Source organism: Aspergillus lucknowensis, assembly GCF_044049455.1.
Source record: "Aspergillus lucknowensis strain CBS 449.75 chromosome Unknown BJX67scaffold_25, whole genome shotgun sequence".
Taxonomy (NCBI): domain Eukaryota; kingdom Fungi; phylum Ascomycota; class Eurotiomycetes; order Eurotiales; family Aspergillaceae; genus Aspergillus; species Aspergillus lucknowensis.
Genome location: NW_027263569.1, coordinates 66,708 through 82,269, shown reverse-complemented (window position 1 = coordinate 82,269; position 15,562 = coordinate 66,708). Strand labels below are relative to the sequence as shown.

The following is a 15,562-nucleotide window of genomic DNA, read 5'->3' as shown; positions in this document are numbered from 1 at the left end:
CTATATAGAGTTCATATCCGGCTGGAATCATCGACCAATCCATTGATCACCAGTGGTGAATCATACATATCGATTGAGCCACTCACTTCCCGGGAGCTCGAATTTCTGCCCTTCTTCATGCTCTGTGCGCTCAAGACCCTCCAGCTGCGCCCAGAGGTCGGGGTACTTCTCTTTTGCCCAATTTTCGACTTCGTCTTTCCAGTACTGGTAGGGAATGGCGTTGTAGAGGAGGCCAATTCTATGGATCTGTTAGTGTTTTGTTTATTGCTTCCCTTTCTATTCTATTTCTGTTGGCATATTGGGGGGGGGGGGGAGTTTGTAGCCTTACGAGGTAAATGTGGGCTCGTATCCTGTAACCTCATTCATGGTGTCCAGGGCCTCCGTGGCGAGGTCGAATTCACATTGTGCGGCGAGAGCCTCCACATACGCCATGTATAGTCGACGATCGACGGTGACATCAAGCACTTTCAGTTTCTCCATCATTTTGATTGCCTCATGCGTGCCATTGTGGTGTTTCTCGCAGACCTTAAAAAAGAAGGAGATAGTGCGATGTGACGGACCTTCTTCGGATTGGAGGATATCTCGGAAGATGGACATGCTCTTTTCGGGCTTGTCGCATTCAGCGTACGCAAGCATCAGCCAATTCAACAGGCGAGTGTTGAGGTCAACCTCAGTGTCGAGCTTGAGCATGTTATGGACGAGTCCGACGTGCTTTGAGTCTTGCGTCCAAGCGATACCCTGGAAACATCGAGCGTAAGTATCTGGTTTTGGCCGTTGAGAGAAATTCTCCGCTTGGCGCATGTGCCCGAAGATGAGGAAAGCAAGGTCGCTCCGGCCCCGTTTGTAAAATGAGGTCATGATCTCGGTTCGCTTGCCTACGCCAGTTTCAGGGAAGGCTACCTGTAGCAGTCCGTATGAATCCCATGCGTGCTTGCTGTCTTGGTTGGTGTCTAGTATGAAATTGACCAATGCATTGCGCACTTTGGTTCGTTCTTCGGAGTCGTATAAGCCTAAGCGGGGTCGAAGTAACTCAGAGACTCCTGCCCAATCGTGACGATAGAGCAGTAAGTGCGTTAACGCTGCGAGCGCATCTGACTCCAAGCGCACGTTGTTATCAAACAGCGGATCGAGGAAAGACGAGACGCGATCGTATGTGATATCATCTTGCCCCGAAAAGCAGAACATTTTGATAAGTTTGTTCATCAAGTGGAGATTTTCGGGTGCGGTCACATCCAAGTCCTCCAGCTCCCCCAAGTACTGTAGCGCTTCGCTGATATTACCGGCCTGTATATGCGATTCGAGGTGGAGTAGTTGGGTTTGGGAGTCAGGCACGAGACCCCATACGCGAGCTAATTCCTGGAACCCAGAGGCCAAGCTAGGATTCTCGATGGAGTTAGCATACTGCATCAGGTCGTTCACGCAAGAAATTGTAAGAGACGCCATGACTTTGGGGTCATTTGTGGCTAAAACTTCTACGTCTTTCTCAATGTCCGACGCATTTTTCCCATGGGCAGCGGCCCAGAGGAGTCTTGTTCCGATGGTCTCTGGAATGGGAGCAGACAGTAGGGATTCGTAAACAGGCTCTACCCCAGCTGTGTCGGATGTCAGGATAGCATGCCTGATAATGGCGGCCTTTGTTGATATGTTAGGTTCCTGGCCTTCAGACAATGGGCATTCATAAACTGCTTTGGTTGCGGGCAGGAGATTCTGCGCGATAAGGAGGTGGACCAACTCTTCTTGCGAGGAGGGATCAAAGTTGGTTCCATCTTCATCGAGCTTCTCGGCGATCCGTCTGATCTGACGCTTATCGCCCTCAATTGCAAAACCCCTCATCACTGTAAGCCAGGGAGAAGGCTTGGTCTTGCGGAGTCTGAACCAGAACTTCTCAACAGTGTGCCGTGCCTCTTCCGGGTTGCTATTGAGTGCTTGAATATTGATATAAGCAAGAAGCGCGAGTCGACTGATTTGATTCCGGCCGGATCCATGATCTTCGCAAAGGTGTAGGAACACATAACGAGCCACTTTCCGCACGACCTCACGTGCTTCTGGTAGGCAAGTGGCTTCCGACAAGACAAAGAGCACATTATCTAAGCTCTCGGTGCCGAATACCCTCTGCCAGTCCTCGGGCTCCAATTCTTCCTCATGAGTATGGAGGTGCTTCCATGTCGTGCTGAGCAAACGCGCCTGAAAATGCGTTATGACCCCGGGTTCCCCCGCACGTGTTTCGAAGAAGTCTTGGAATGCTTTCGCTAAAACATCATTCCCAGGGCCTCGGCTTTGATCCGTCAATGATCTCACCAAATCCCTCATTGGTTTCAGACCAACCTCGGAGGGTAATGTTGCGGGCGGAGGATCGTTAGGAGGGGTGATGTTGAAGGCGAACAACCCGCGTCGTTGAATGTAAATAGGGTTATTCGCTGCTCTTCGGAGTCGATACGGTCGAACAGTATGTAAAGACCGATTGCGACACTGGGATGACAGGAGCGGCTCATTGTTAAGGATAGCTCGGAAGACTCTCTTCGTGAGCCGGGTCTGCATGACGTTTGACGTGTCGCTGCTGGTAGCAGTTTGTCTCCCTCGACGAACTGAAGAGATCGGGAGCCAAGCAGAATTCGAATTCTAACACATATGGCGAGATCAGGCGTCAGCGGTTGCAGTGAGCGTGATGGCAGCTGTCCAGAGCTGGAGGCGGGTGAACCTCGAATTGCAACTCGACCCAAGGCGGGAGAGTTTTGGCGCTCCGAAAGGGAATTCCGATCGCTCGCCTTCTCCAGTCGACCTTCCCTTCACCACCACGCCAACACATCGTCGATCTGAGAATCGAAAGATTTTAATCGGCAAAGAATTTCGTTCTATTTCTCTTCCTCCTCCCGGTTCCGGCCCATTCAATCGGCCATGCGATCGACCTGTCGCTTCAATTCAACTGCTCCCGGCGCGGCCCTGGAGAGCTTGCTATACCCACCACAACAATCTGCTAGACCGAGCGCTTGTAAGCCCAGATCCCGTCGGATAGAGGGAAAAACTCCAGGTTATTACTGACTTCACCGCACGCAGTCGGTCCCGGGAGATCAAATCGTCGCAATAAGCCCGATCGCCAAAGGTTCATCGAAGACCAGAGGGCGCAAGCGGAAAGTCGAGCTCTGGAAAGATTCCAGACTCGCGAATGGAGGGCCGGTGATATATACGCTCCCCATGACCTCAGCCCTGCCGAGATGAAAAAGTGGAAGAGACGCACCCCGCCGGGCACAGACGCCTTCGATGCTCTCAAGCTCAACCCTTTAGATCTCTACAAGGTGAGGATCTTTCTGAGAAGCTTCGAGAGGAGAAACCAGGGGAATGTGGGCTAATCTTCCTCCTTCGTCTTCCAGAATTTTTCCATAATGTCGGAATACATGACGCAGATGGGACGTATAAAGCACAGGAAAGAAACTGGCTTAAGCGGCGTCAACCAGCGAAAAATTGCAAAGGCCATCCGGCGAGCCGTCGGCCTTGGTCTCATGCCAAGTGTACACCGTCACCCAGAGATTCTAGCAGCGGTAGCGAAGTTGAGGATGGAAGGTAGTGGTTTCTAGAAAATTAGCTAAAGAGGCACCGTGGCCTCATCTTGAAAAAAGCTAGCCCAAGGCCACACATGTTTGCCTTATACTCACCTTCAATTTTTTTTGTGTTAAAGCGATGAATGCTGGAATCCACCGGGAGCAACATGCTATATCAGCCATGTGCATTGGGCTTGGGATTCGAACATGTAAATTAGGCAATATCGCCCCCTCAAAAAGAAGCAGAATTTCGATATTTCCTTCCAATGGTTTTGCTTCTTAGCTTGCGTCTTTTACCGCATTGAAATCTGGCTAAGAATGATGACGATGACGGATGATCCAGCCCAACAGGCACCAAGCGGGATAAACATTCCTGCTTCCCCCGTTTCCCCGATCCATCGTCCTGTTTCATCTCAAGCAAACTACCACTCTCACGCAACTCATCGGTAGCGAGCACAGTCATGGCAATTAAGAGCGGTCAGTCTCTCCCGTCGAGTTTCTGCACGGCGTTCTCGCTGACCTTGCATCCCAGAGTCAATTTGGGCTGCCAGCCCCTCCACTACGAGGGGCCAGCCCACCCAGCTCTCCTCTGATGCTAAGGGTGAGCGCCTCGCATATGCAGTATGTCAGATGCTTGCCGCAAAGTTCCATCCTACGAAGCGACCGGATATTGGGCTGACCCGGATGAATTCCATGTCCCCCGATATAGTCGAATAAATCCATCTTCCTTCGCTCAATCGACGACCCCGCAGTCGCGAGGCAATACACCGAACACAAAACGCAAACCACGGTCGCTCGCTTTGCGCCCTCTGGATTCTATGTTGCGAGCGGAGACGCCAGTGGTATTGTCAGAGTTTGGGACTGCGCTGGAGAGGGGATCACGAAGGGCGAATATAGCATCGTCAATGGCCGAATCAACGATCTTGCCTGGGACGGTGATTCTCAGCGCATTGTTGCCGTCGGAGACGGGAAGCAAAGATACGGCCACTGCATTACTTGGGACAGCGGGAACACTGTAGGTGAAATCCGCGGTCATACCCAACCGATCAACACAGTTTCGATACGTCAGCAGCGGCCACTGCGCGCCGCTGCCGCTGGTGATGACATGAACATAGTCTTCTACCACGGAGCGCCGTTCAAATTCAACACAGGCATTCGCGATAAACACACTAACTATATATACGGCGTTGGTTTCAGCCCTGATGGCTCAACGTTAGTCAGTGTGGGTGCTGATAGAAAGATCTGGCTGTATGATGGTAAGACTGGAGAAACGAAAGGTCAGATTCGAGAAGACGAGCATAAGGGAAGCATCTTCGCGGTATCGTGGTCCAAAGATTCGCGCAAGTTCGTCACCGCAAGTGCCGATAAGACTGTCAAAATATGGGACGTGGAGGCTGGTAAGGCCATCCAGAATTGGCACATTGGTGGCGAAGGAAGTACAAACATCCAGGATCAACAGGTTGGCGTGGTTTGGCCTCCAGGAAGGAGCGACAACCTCCTTATTAGTCTGTCGCTGAGCGGTGATCTGAACTACCTCGTCGAAGGTACACCAAACCCGAGACAAGTTGTTCAGGGTCATCAGAAGAACATTACGTCTTTGACCACATTTCGCTCCGATGGCGATGAAACGCTGTGGACGGGAAGTTTTGATGGGAGGGTTTGCAGCTGGGATGTTCCAACAGGATATGCGGAGGAGATCGAGGGGGATCGTCACTCTTCGTATATCGCGGGCCTGGCGCCGACCCAGGAAGGCGCGGGGAGGATTTACAGTGTCGCCTGGGATGACACTATTCGGTCTCTTGACATCGGCGCGAAAACATATACCGGAAGCTCTTCCAAATTATCTGGACAGCCCAAGGGCATTGCTGCTGGAGGTGCGACTGTTTTGGTGGCAACCTCTGAAAGTGTCGAGATCCATAAGGACGGCCAAAAAGTGGGAGATTTCAAAGTGGACTTTCCTGTCACTGCTGTGGCGGCTCATGGTAGCGTGGCAGCAGTTGGAGGCGAAAGTTCAAAAGTTCAGATCTGCGACATTTCTGGGACTACCCTCACACCAAAGAGTGATATTAAAGCATCTCGAGACCCGGTATCCACGCTGGCTTTCTCGCCGGACGGCTCCTACCTTGCTATTGGCGACTCACGAGGTCGTGTGCTGGTGTACAAAGTTGCCGATGGTAGCTTAGTGAATGACCGCTGGACGGCGCACACGTCTCGGGTCACCTCCATTGCGTGGAATTCCGACGGTACCCATGTTGTTAGCGGAGGGCTGGACACCAATATCTTTGTTTGGAGCTTGACGACTCCAGGAGACTGGTTACAAGTGCCGCACGCTCACAAGGAGGGAGTCAACGGTGTCGCATGGATCGCTGCGGGCACCAAGATCGCCTCCGCTGGAGCCGATGCCGCGGTCAAGGTGTGGCAGGTTGAAGGGTTGAAATAGACAGAAGCTCAGACATAAGATACCTGTTGTGTAGAACATTGTTATCCGAAGTAGGAACTGGTGCGTGTTTGGAAGGCTGTTTGCCGTAGCAATTAGAGTCAGGATATGCAGTGGGTGATGAAAGCTTCCGGCCAGCCATGTCATCTGCGCCTTCAGTAACTCACAGCTCCCCTCGCCAGGATTCATCTGGTCGCTGGAGTACAACAAAGCAACAAGGCAAAAATGCAATACGACCATGCCTGTGTCCGGGGACTCTTCAACCACCTCCCAACGCTTTCTTCGCTCACAGGAGGTAAGCTAACTTATGAGCTCCCTACATGACACAGCGGCCCCAGCTCGGTACTAACTGCGTTGTCCAAAATTCAGCCACGTCAGGCGACTTTTATTCTCCCCAGAACCGGCCAGCGTCTTAAAGGCCTCGTCCGCCTCCGGAATTCGAGCATCGACTCCAATGGCCACGCCAACAACGAAGAACGACGTGGACTCCTTTCCGGGGAGCTCCCCTCGCCTCCAGAGAGCTTCCTCTCATTCATGAAAGGGAGATTACAGAAACAATGGCTGTCATGGCGACGTTTCTTCTCGTCGGAACTGGGCATAGGCGTTCTGAAATGTAGTTTGGCCTACTTGATTGGGTCTCTAGCAACTTTCGTTCCAGTGCTCGCGGCGTTTCTCGGTCACCAAGATGGCAAGCATATGGTGGCTACCATAACAGTCTACTTTCATCCGGCCAGATCCCAGGGTAGTATGTATAAAGCGTTGATGTGCGCATTTCTGGCTTTCCTCTACACTGCCTTCATCACCGTCACTAGCATGTCTGTTTCAATGTTTTTCCAGGATACATTGGGCCTGCTTCCGCTCGGACATGTAGTTGTTCTCATTGTCTTCTGTGGAGGTGGGCTGGGGTTTGTTGGATGGACGAAGCAAAGGTTAGGCGATCCGCTCGTCAACGTTGCGTGTTCCCTGGCGTCGCTTTCGATAATCACCGTCTTGACGAAGGAGGGCGCAGTCCAAGCCGGGGACCTGTCGTTTGCAAAAATCTCTCAGGTGCTGAAAATGATTATCATGGGTGTCACTGCCACTATGGCTGTGTCGTTTCTGATATTCCCAATTTCCGCAAGGAAGAAGCTCCGGTCAAATCTCACAACTGTCACTGAGGCAATGGCAACAATGCTCGCCCTCATCACGGAGGGCTTCCTCAGTGGCTCTGAAGAGGAGGTCCAGGCCGCAGAATTCGTCGATGCGGCTACACGGCATAAAATGGCATACGGTCAACTTGATTCCTTGGTCAAGGAGGCTAAGCTCGAACACTACGTTAGAGGAACCGAGAAGGAATACAGGTTGGAAAAGAACCTCGTACGGTGGGTACAAGATATAACCCACAACATGGGAGGTTTGCGCAGTGCTGCTTCCCTTCAGTTCCAACTGCTCAAACAGTCCAAATCACTAGAGCTTGCACGGTCAGAAAATCTGGACACTTTCTTTCACAGAGACGACACCCGCCGGTCGACGAGTCCATGGTCATTACCTGAAGATCGGTCTTTTCTGGAGCCAATTGACGAAAGGCCGGAAGAAGAAGGCTCAGAACCTGATACTAAGCGGCCGGCTCTCGGACGGAGACAGACTTCTGGATCCCAGGCTGATATTACTCTTCTTCCTGCGGATATCTTTGCCATATTTATAGACCATCTCGGGCCGTCAATGGTGAGCCGGCCTTTAAAGATGGATAACTCTAACTAGACGGATGCTAACAACCAACAGCGGTCTCTCGCCTTTACTTTAAAGGAAATATTCAAGGAGATTCCCTTTACCGCGGCTCCAGATTACAAAGTTTCTATCGACAGCAGATTCCGCACCAGTCTGGATCGCGCCCTTGGGCTTTATCGCGAGTCTCGAGAAGAAGCTCTGAAAACCATATATCAACAAAAGGAAATATCCAAGATAAAGTCCCTCGAGGTTGAAGCCGATCTTGAAGAGGTGGCCGCTAGTTGCGGGCATTTTAGCTTCTCATTACTCGAGTTTGGCGAACAATTGAAGGAATTGCTCAGCATTCTAGATGAACTACAGCTCGAATCCGAAGAGCGGCCTCATGGGCGATCATGGAAATGGTTGAAATTTTGGCATAAGGCGGAGTCTGAACGGAGGGGAAAGTTTTCCTGTGTGTTAACTTCCCCGTTACTTTCGCGCCGAGGCCTTACTGACCAAGCACAGATCAGCCGCTGATCCATTCAAACCCTTCGGCGGGTATCGACACGCCTCCTCGTCCTTTACCGGTGGGTAACTCTCTGGATGCTCAAAATAGCTCCTCCAGCTCAGGGAACCCATCCAGAAGGACCAGATTTGGATATCGACTATGGAAATCCCTCGGCGTGTTTCGACGAGATGACACAAAATTCGCAATCAAGGTCGGCGCTGGTGCAGCGCTATATGCTTTGCCGTCCTTCATCCCATCCACTCGTCCCTTTTACTCCCATTGGCGAGGCGAATGGGGTTTACTCTCCTACATGTTAGTCTGCTCGATGACCATCGGATCATCCAACACCACCGGATATGCGCGTTTCCTCGGTACATGTCTCGGCGCGGTTTGCGCCATCCTGTCTTGGTATATCACTGATGGCAATGCTTTCGCCCTGGTATTCTTCGGTCTGCTTATGTCTACTTGGACTTCTTACATCATCATTGTTAGGCGCCAGGGTCCGATGGGACGCTTTATCATGCTTACGTACAATCTTTCCGTTTTGTATGCATACTCGCTCTCTCAGAAAGAAGGCCAAGACGATCAGGACGAGGGAGGAGATAGCCCCGTGATCACTGAAATCGCTCTCCACCGAGTTGTGGCTGTCCTTTCAGGGTGCATTTGGGGCATAATTATAACGCGAATCATTTGGCCTATCAGTGCACGCAAGAGATTAAAGGATGGCCTTGCCTTGCTATGGCTCCGGATGAGTCTCATCTGGAAATCCGGGCCTTTGTCCGCAACCCACAATCTCAAGCAGCCGATGGAGTTCATGAGTGTCAGAGAAAAGCTAGAGGTTGAGAGATTCATTTCCCATCTCGAGTCGCTTCAAGCTTCAGCCCGCTCCGAGTTCCAGATCAAACAAGCGTTTCCTGACGGTGCCTATACAAACCTTCTTGCCCGCACACGGAGCATGGTAAACTCCTTCGTAGCCATGAACCTTGAACTGGCTAAGAACATGACTGCCTCGGAAGGAGAGCTCGCCATCCTTGACCACACCGTCCAGGAAAGACGACATTTGTCTTCTCGCATCAGCCATCTGCTGTCCTGTGAGTCACCAAGAAGCTTTATATGTCCGTGTCTTCCCAACTAATCAACCCCTGCAGTCATGGCTTCTTCCATGAAGTTAGAGTATCCCCTGAACGACAACTTACCCAATGTTGAGCATGCCCGAGACCGACTGCTCGCCCGTCTTTTCCACTATCGCAAGGATTTGGAGGTGTCCAGGTCGTCGACGGGCGAAGATTACTCCCTGTTGTATGCCTACGGTATGTCGTCTTAACCCACATTGCATCCTCTGAGAGTCTAACCTTCGTTGATAGTGTTGGTGACCGGGCAATTGTCGAAAGAAATCGAGGGAATCTCTGACGAGATCGGCCGTCTTTTCGGAGTTCTCGATGAAGACGCAGTCAAATTATACGCGTAGTAGAATATTATTATAAAATGCAAGAGTGACAGTCCTGTCGTAAATTATGAATTTTCTCTGAATATAAACTCAGGTTTGGCGGGGACCGAAGTCGCGAAGAAAATCAGTCCGAACCTCCTTCCATCAACTCGTCCAACTCTAGCCATCCAACCAGCCGCCCTTTCCATCGAGCTTTCGTCCATTCTCGCATTCTTTCATCATCTCCTGCGTCCTCCCTGTTCCAACCCGTATTTTGGAACACCTACTCCTTCATGAAGGTGTAATTGTCCTCCCCGGCTTCGCGCAGCCCGTCGCGCCTCTGCGTGCCTCACAGCCCCGACCATGCAGATTGACCCTGCGGCTTTGAGTCGAACAGACTCTGCATCGGCCGCAATCTCTTCATCCAAAAATACGGCTCCTATCGCTTCAGCATCTCAGAAATCGACTAAAGCGCTGATATCGGTCCCGCGACTGGACCTGGAGCCTATCTACACGGAGCTGAAAGCCGCTATCGGCGACAAGTGGACTGGGTATAAGGAAGCCACCACCCTCTTTCTATTAGGTACCGCCACCTGTTTGACGCTTTCTACCAGTTATGCTTCTATGGTAAAGTGTACTAACTAGTCCTCCCCTCGCTCTGCAGGGCAATTGAACCAAGATGAACTCGCCTCACGCATCGACCAAATAATATGCGCCGACCCGAAGATCGAACACCTCCATAATAATTTTGTTTGCGCGATCATTGGTAACCTCACAAGGGACCTCCCCGACCATGGCGTTGCGAGTTGGGTATCGGCGAACGATAAGCCGTCCGTAGTGTCAAAACCGACCTCTGGGGATGCCGCAGAACAGCGACTCAAGACGGAGGTCATGCACTTGCCTCCAAGAGACCGCCGGCGGATCAAAGCAATTCCAGAGGTATGCCCCGAATGATACCCGGCTCCATCCCTTGCGCAAAAACCCTTAAGATTCTAACGGCCTGCTACTTAGCGTGACCCTCATGAGACGACACCCAACGAATTGGAGGGATACCACCTGGCTAAGCAGATCAAACTCCCCAGTCAGGTACCCGCAAGCGCGGGCGGCCTGAACATGACAAGTGAGTAGTTTATCCCCTGCTTGTTTGAGTACGTGGGCCGAGGCTTATCAGGTTTGTCGCCGGTATAGATTGGGAATTAGAAGTTCGAAAACGATATGCACAGCCGCTCGCCTCGGAGACCGGCGAGTTCCCGGATGCTGAATCGATACGCGCACGGATGACGCCAATCTGCTACGAAGAGTCTGTCGTTAATGGCGCAGGAGTCGCATGCGCTGAGTTCATGGTTATAGCAACCGAAACTTTCGTCAAGGAGGTGCTTTCAGTCGTATTTTCTCGGACACGATCAAACGGTCCTTCTGGTACTATAAACGGTATGATGAAGCGGTCATACAAGCAACAGCTTGAGCGAGAAGAGTTGGCCTTCACTCGTGGAGAGATTGCGAAAGACGGCACGACCGGCTTGCTTCCTATCGAGGCAAAGGAGGCTAGTACTCGCAACGCTCTCGGAGTAAGGGATCTCCGACTGTCCCTAGAATTAGGGGGCGGAGTACTGAGTCATATGCCGTTAGTCGTGGACCAGATCATGGGAGGCTATCTCGAGGATGAATTGGAGGCCGACAAGCAAGAGCGTGTTGAGCAAGAGGATAAGAAGCCCATGAACTTGGCCGACGAAATGGAAGTGGACGAAGAAGAGTCAGGCTGGGAGGGAGCCACAATGAACGACCACGACCAACTAGGTGCGCTACTGGATGAGTGTCTATCAATGGCCTCCTAAGTACCTTCGCCCTCTCGCTTTCCCATACCTCTAAGAGGTACTATTTCATTTCCGTCGACCGCATTTATTACCTTCTATATTCGTCAGTCATCCCGGTCTCAAAGGCAGGGTCTTTATTCGCTGCATCTCGGTTTGGGGAAAGGTAAAAGGCGTCCTGGGAGTATTCAACCACCGACGGTGGCACCGTCACTTATTGCATTCCGGCCAGGAGTTCCACGTTTGCTTTCTCTTCTTGCTACTCGGTCCGATATCCCCCCCAACGAACCCGTTTTCATCCACCACCCATGCCAACTTACCAGTTAGTGTCTGAAACCCTTCCATATCACAGCTGTGAGAGGGATTAGCAAAAGCCACAAGCCGGGAGAGCTCCGGGTTCGCAGCGACCACCCGATACCCGTGGCTTGTTTGATTGGTCATAATTTCCTCTCAACTCTTGACTTCGGGGGTCAACAGACGGCAGCCAGATAGCGGATTGGCTAGTTTGATACCAGTTTACTCTCTACCTCTACTGTCGTCTTTGCTTGCTTTTGTGGACGAGCGCTATTTTATTTATATATAGGGATGGTGGATTGATATGTTATTTCAGCGCTGGAGCTGATTGTCATGTTTGATGGCTAATCTTGTACAGTTACTCAGTTTTACATTGGCCCCCCGGATGATATTGATATACTCGTCTGATGGGTGTACGCAGAGATTATGAATTGTTTTTTCTGGGATGCAGAGATGCTCCCGCTGAGCTAACAGTGTAGTCCCCCCCTTTCAACCAACCCCCGATAGCGTCTCGGGACATTTCATTTTCAATTTTTGGTGGCTGTGTACGATAACTCTTTTCATTTCAGCTGCCATCGTACGAAGATCCAAATCAAGTAACATTGGCCGTTAGATTCTCGCTTACTTCCGTATTGAACGCCTGTCCCGCACTTTTAGCTCTCGAGCAGCAACGATACTATCTATACAATAAACCAGGCTGAACTTCAAAGATTTCGATATTAACTCCCTCATTAGACGAGAATGTCGGCGACCATCTTGAGGATCATCTCGGTGGATTTATGTGCATTGGCCGGGTCTTTGGCCACTGATTGCCAGATTTCGCCATGCTTAGGTTCAGATAGAACGCATTTCGAGATGACATCGGCTCGTTTTTCCTGCAACGGGGATAAACCGTTAGAAACACACTAGCTATGGGGAGAGATAATAAAGGAGTGGAAACATACGTCTGTACCGTGCTGCATCAGGAACTTATAGTACCAGGCCCAGGCATCCCCGAGGTCGCTGTTGGATACAATGGCCTTCTCGAACCAGGTCATGGCCTTTTCGAGTCGACGCTCCCCCCAGAAGATCCGTGCTACCGTAATAAATAGGATCGGGTCGTTGTCCACTTTCTTGATCGCCTCTAAGCTTCGGGCTTTGCGCTGTGCCCGTGGTTCAAGGTGCCAAATGCTCTCGCTCCAGAGTAATCCGGAGGAAGGAACCTCCTGTAAGGCTCTCGCCATCAGTACTTTGGCTTGAGGGATGTTGTTTGCCCGCCGTTCGACCCGGACACTTTCGGTCCATAACTCAGGGCTGTTTGGCACTGCTAGCCGGGCCCTGTCGAGAACAGAGCGGGCTCTGACAACCGCACCGGCCTTTTCTTCCAGTCTTGAAGCAAGTAGCCACAGTGGTACGGATTTCGGACATGCACGAGTGCCGGTTCCGTAGGCCTCCCGGGCCTGAGGGAGTTTGTTCTGGGTCTCATAGATTTGACCCTTCATCATCCAGAGCTTGTCAGCCTTAGGATACACCTGGAGGCCCTGGTTGACCAGATCGAGCCCCTCGTTGATATTGCCGAGCTGTCGTTCAAAAGCGACACTCTTGATCCAAACACGATCGGTTCCAGCCTCGCGTCGAGCAGTTGCAAGGAGTTCTCGAGCTTGGTCTGTCTGTTGCGCGTCCGTCTCCAACTTAACAGCAGCTAACCAGATATCCTCGTTGTTGGGGTTTTGGTTGAATGCACGTCCAAGCACGCGTCGAGCATCGTCAATTTCTCCAGACTGCCATTTCTCCTTTGCTAGCTGCAACCACAGTTCCTCGCTCTGCGGGCAAGCTTCCACTGCCTTTTCGAGCACCTGCCATAATGCCTCCCTAGTACCGTGGTTGCGCTCAAGATCCGCTGTTGCAACCCAAATTGACTTGCGATTGACAAAAACGCGCAACGCATACGCATAGATAGCCCGTGCCGTCTCGTACTTCCCTCTCGCGATACTAGCCTTCGCATCCTCCATCCAAATGTCTTTCCTGTCATCGTCTTCGTCTAGTCCCCATCCGAGCGTTTCCCGAATAATAGCACCGCATGTGAGGATTGCACCTTCTTCCTCACACTTCTCGGCTTCCGCTATCCATTCCTCGCGTTTGAGTATAGCATTCTCTCTGGCAAGGGATTGGACGGCTTTCTTCATCACATTCACTTTATTGAAAGTTCCCATTTGCTCTTGGAGTCGAGAAGCAGCAATCCAAATCTCGTGGCTTGTTGGGACAGCTCCCCGCGCGGCATTTAGAACCTTCTGCGCATTTTCCGGTGTTTCGAGGCGTGCAAGAGCTAGCCATAATTCGACCGACAGTGGTATCATCTCTACCGCCTTAGCCAGCAGAAGGCGGGCATCTGCAGGATCTTCTTCCAGGTTGACAGCCTCTTTCCAAATCGTGACGGACTGAGGAACATGGAGAATAGCCTGTCGCAGAACGTTTTTCTTCGCCCGTGGCTCTGTTTCCAGCCTCATAGCCTCGATCCAGAGTCGGGTAGAACGGTCGTTGTTTTTTATAGCATTCGCAGCAATAACTTTAGCATTGTGCCCTTCATTAATTCGAATGTTCTCCAGCCATGCGTCTTCGCTCTTAGGGCATAGTTCGCATCCCTTGGCAAGGATATTCCGAGCAGTCACAATCTTCCCCGCGAGCTCCTCCAGCCGCGCCAGCGCAATCCACCCAGGAGCATGCTTAGGGTTCGTCCGCGTTACAGATTCCAACAGGACACGCACACGTTTGATGTCGCCAACTTCGATTTCACCGGCTTTGAGCTCCGACTGCGTAAGGCTCGTAAGATATCCCTTCGGATCGATGCTGGTCGCGCTGCCCGACGTAGTGTCCCCGGAAGATCCCATGGCTGCCTGGTCAAGTTTGACTTGAAGAACCTTATCACGGGCAGCACTGATATTGGCGAAATTTGTTATCATCCCATCTGCACCATCCGTGGTACGAGTATCGGTCTGGTCCTCATCATCGGCAATGGTGGTATCAAACTGAGAAGAGTCCCTCGCGCTGGCGAGCACGCTGTCGGGCACGGCATAAAATCGTTGTTGCATCCGTTGGTTCTGCTTTGTTCGTCGATTCTTGCCGGTGAGATCTCCGACCTCGGGGAGGTTCGCCCATTGATCTTCGGATATGGAGGCGAGAGACCGCTTCAAGTCGGCGAACTGCTGCTGGATTTTGGGATTCTTGCGTTCGTAGTCTTCTTGCTCCTGCCGCTCCCGAGCTTCCCTAAAGGCGGAGAAGGAATCAAGTCGGTCATCTATCCAGAAAACCGGGGGGACGTACCCGATGAACAAATCATTCCAAACTGGAAGTAACAGGGAGGGGAATTTGCCAACCTTCTTACTTTTCGTCGCCTGTCCATCTTCTCATCTACCTCCCTGTATATGCGATCTGCCTCATCATCTTCCTGGTCAAACTGGCCATATGCAAAGAGCCCAACTTCGTTATCGGGGTCCTGGAACCGTTCATCGTCCTCTTCCTCCGCTGGCTTCTCTTCCCCGCGTCCCTTTTCTCGTGATGCGCCATAGGCCGTGGGAGGTGCCGCTCCAAGTAGCTGTGCTCTCTTTGCAAGCGCTGCCTGAATTTGCTCCGGGGTTGGTCCCTCTCGAGCAGGTCCTAAATCGGAGCGAGTGGTGAAGCCGGTCGCACCTCGACCAAGGCCTGCGACGTAATTCTCGGGCGCGGGTTGACTCAAAAAGTCCTTTCGTCCAGACGCCATATTTTGCCATGAACGGACAGATCGGAGGCCAAGGTGGCTGCAATCGAGCTTTCTTGCTGAAGCTTTCTCGCAGCGGAAAAGTCCATGTGCGCAAAATAATAATTCCGTTCCGGCGATCTTATCACGAC

The 15,562-nt window shown here is 51.7% G+C and overlaps 4 protein-coding genes across 4 annotated transcripts; 2 read left to right on the top strand and 2 right to left on the bottom strand.

The window, feature by feature from the left end:
- Nucleotide 1: 1 nt before the first annotated feature.
- BJX67DRAFT_136817 (putative mitochondrial respiratory complex I chaperone (Cia84)) lies at nucleotides 2-2,959 on the bottom strand. The gene is made up of 2 exons (XM_071024602.1): nucleotides 329-2,959; nucleotides 2-238 (listed from the first exon to the last, which is right to left on the bottom strand). The coding sequence occupies exons 1-2, from the start codon at nucleotides 2,536-2,538 to the stop codon at nucleotides 61-63; spliced, it is 2,388 nt and encodes a 795-aa protein (XP_070885352.1). The 5' UTR covers nucleotides 2,539-2,959; the 3' UTR covers nucleotides 2-60.
- BJX67DRAFT_136811 (mitochondrial 37S ribosomal protein bS18m) lies at nucleotides 2,718-3,823 on the top strand. The gene is made up of 3 exons (XM_071024601.1): nucleotides 2,718-2,989; nucleotides 3,055-3,293; nucleotides 3,369-3,823. Exons 1-3 carry the CDS (start codon nucleotides 2,896-2,898, stop codon nucleotides 3,570-3,572), a joined length of 537 nt encoding a protein of 178 aa, XP_070885351.1. The 5' UTR covers nucleotides 2,718-2,895; the 3' UTR covers nucleotides 3,573-3,823.
- A 31-nt stretch (nucleotides 3,824-3,854) lies between these two features.
- BJX67DRAFT_372581 (transcriptional regulator of RNA polII, SAGA, subunit-domain-containing protein) lies at nucleotides 3,855-11,428 on the top strand (the record flags this gene model as incomplete). The annotated part of the gene is made up of 11 exons (XM_071031268.1): nucleotides 3,855-3,982; nucleotides 4,103-4,157; nucleotides 4,246-5,958; nucleotides 6,343-7,677; nucleotides 7,759-8,123; nucleotides 8,276-9,258; nucleotides 9,316-9,477; nucleotides 9,922-10,176; nucleotides 10,258-10,532; nucleotides 10,605-10,713; nucleotides 10,782-11,428. The coding sequence occupies 11 exons, from the start codon at nucleotides 3,855-3,857 to the stop codon at nucleotides 11,426-11,428; spliced, it is 6,027 nt and encodes a 2,008-aa protein (XP_070885350.1).
- A 709-nt stretch (nucleotides 11,429-12,137) lies between these two features.
- On the bottom strand, nucleotides 12,138-15,472 carry BJX67DRAFT_136713 (U4/U6-U5 snRNP complex subunit PRP6). The gene is made up of 3 exons (XM_071024599.1): nucleotides 15,052-15,472; nucleotides 12,643-14,941; nucleotides 12,138-12,573 (listed from the first exon to the last, which is right to left on the bottom strand). Exons 1-3 carry the CDS (start codon nucleotides 15,432-15,434, stop codon nucleotides 12,430-12,432), a joined length of 2,826 nt encoding a protein of 941 aa, XP_070885349.1. The 5' UTR covers nucleotides 15,435-15,472; the 3' UTR covers nucleotides 12,138-12,429.
- Between the last annotated feature and the right edge of the window lie 90 nt (nucleotides 15,473-15,562).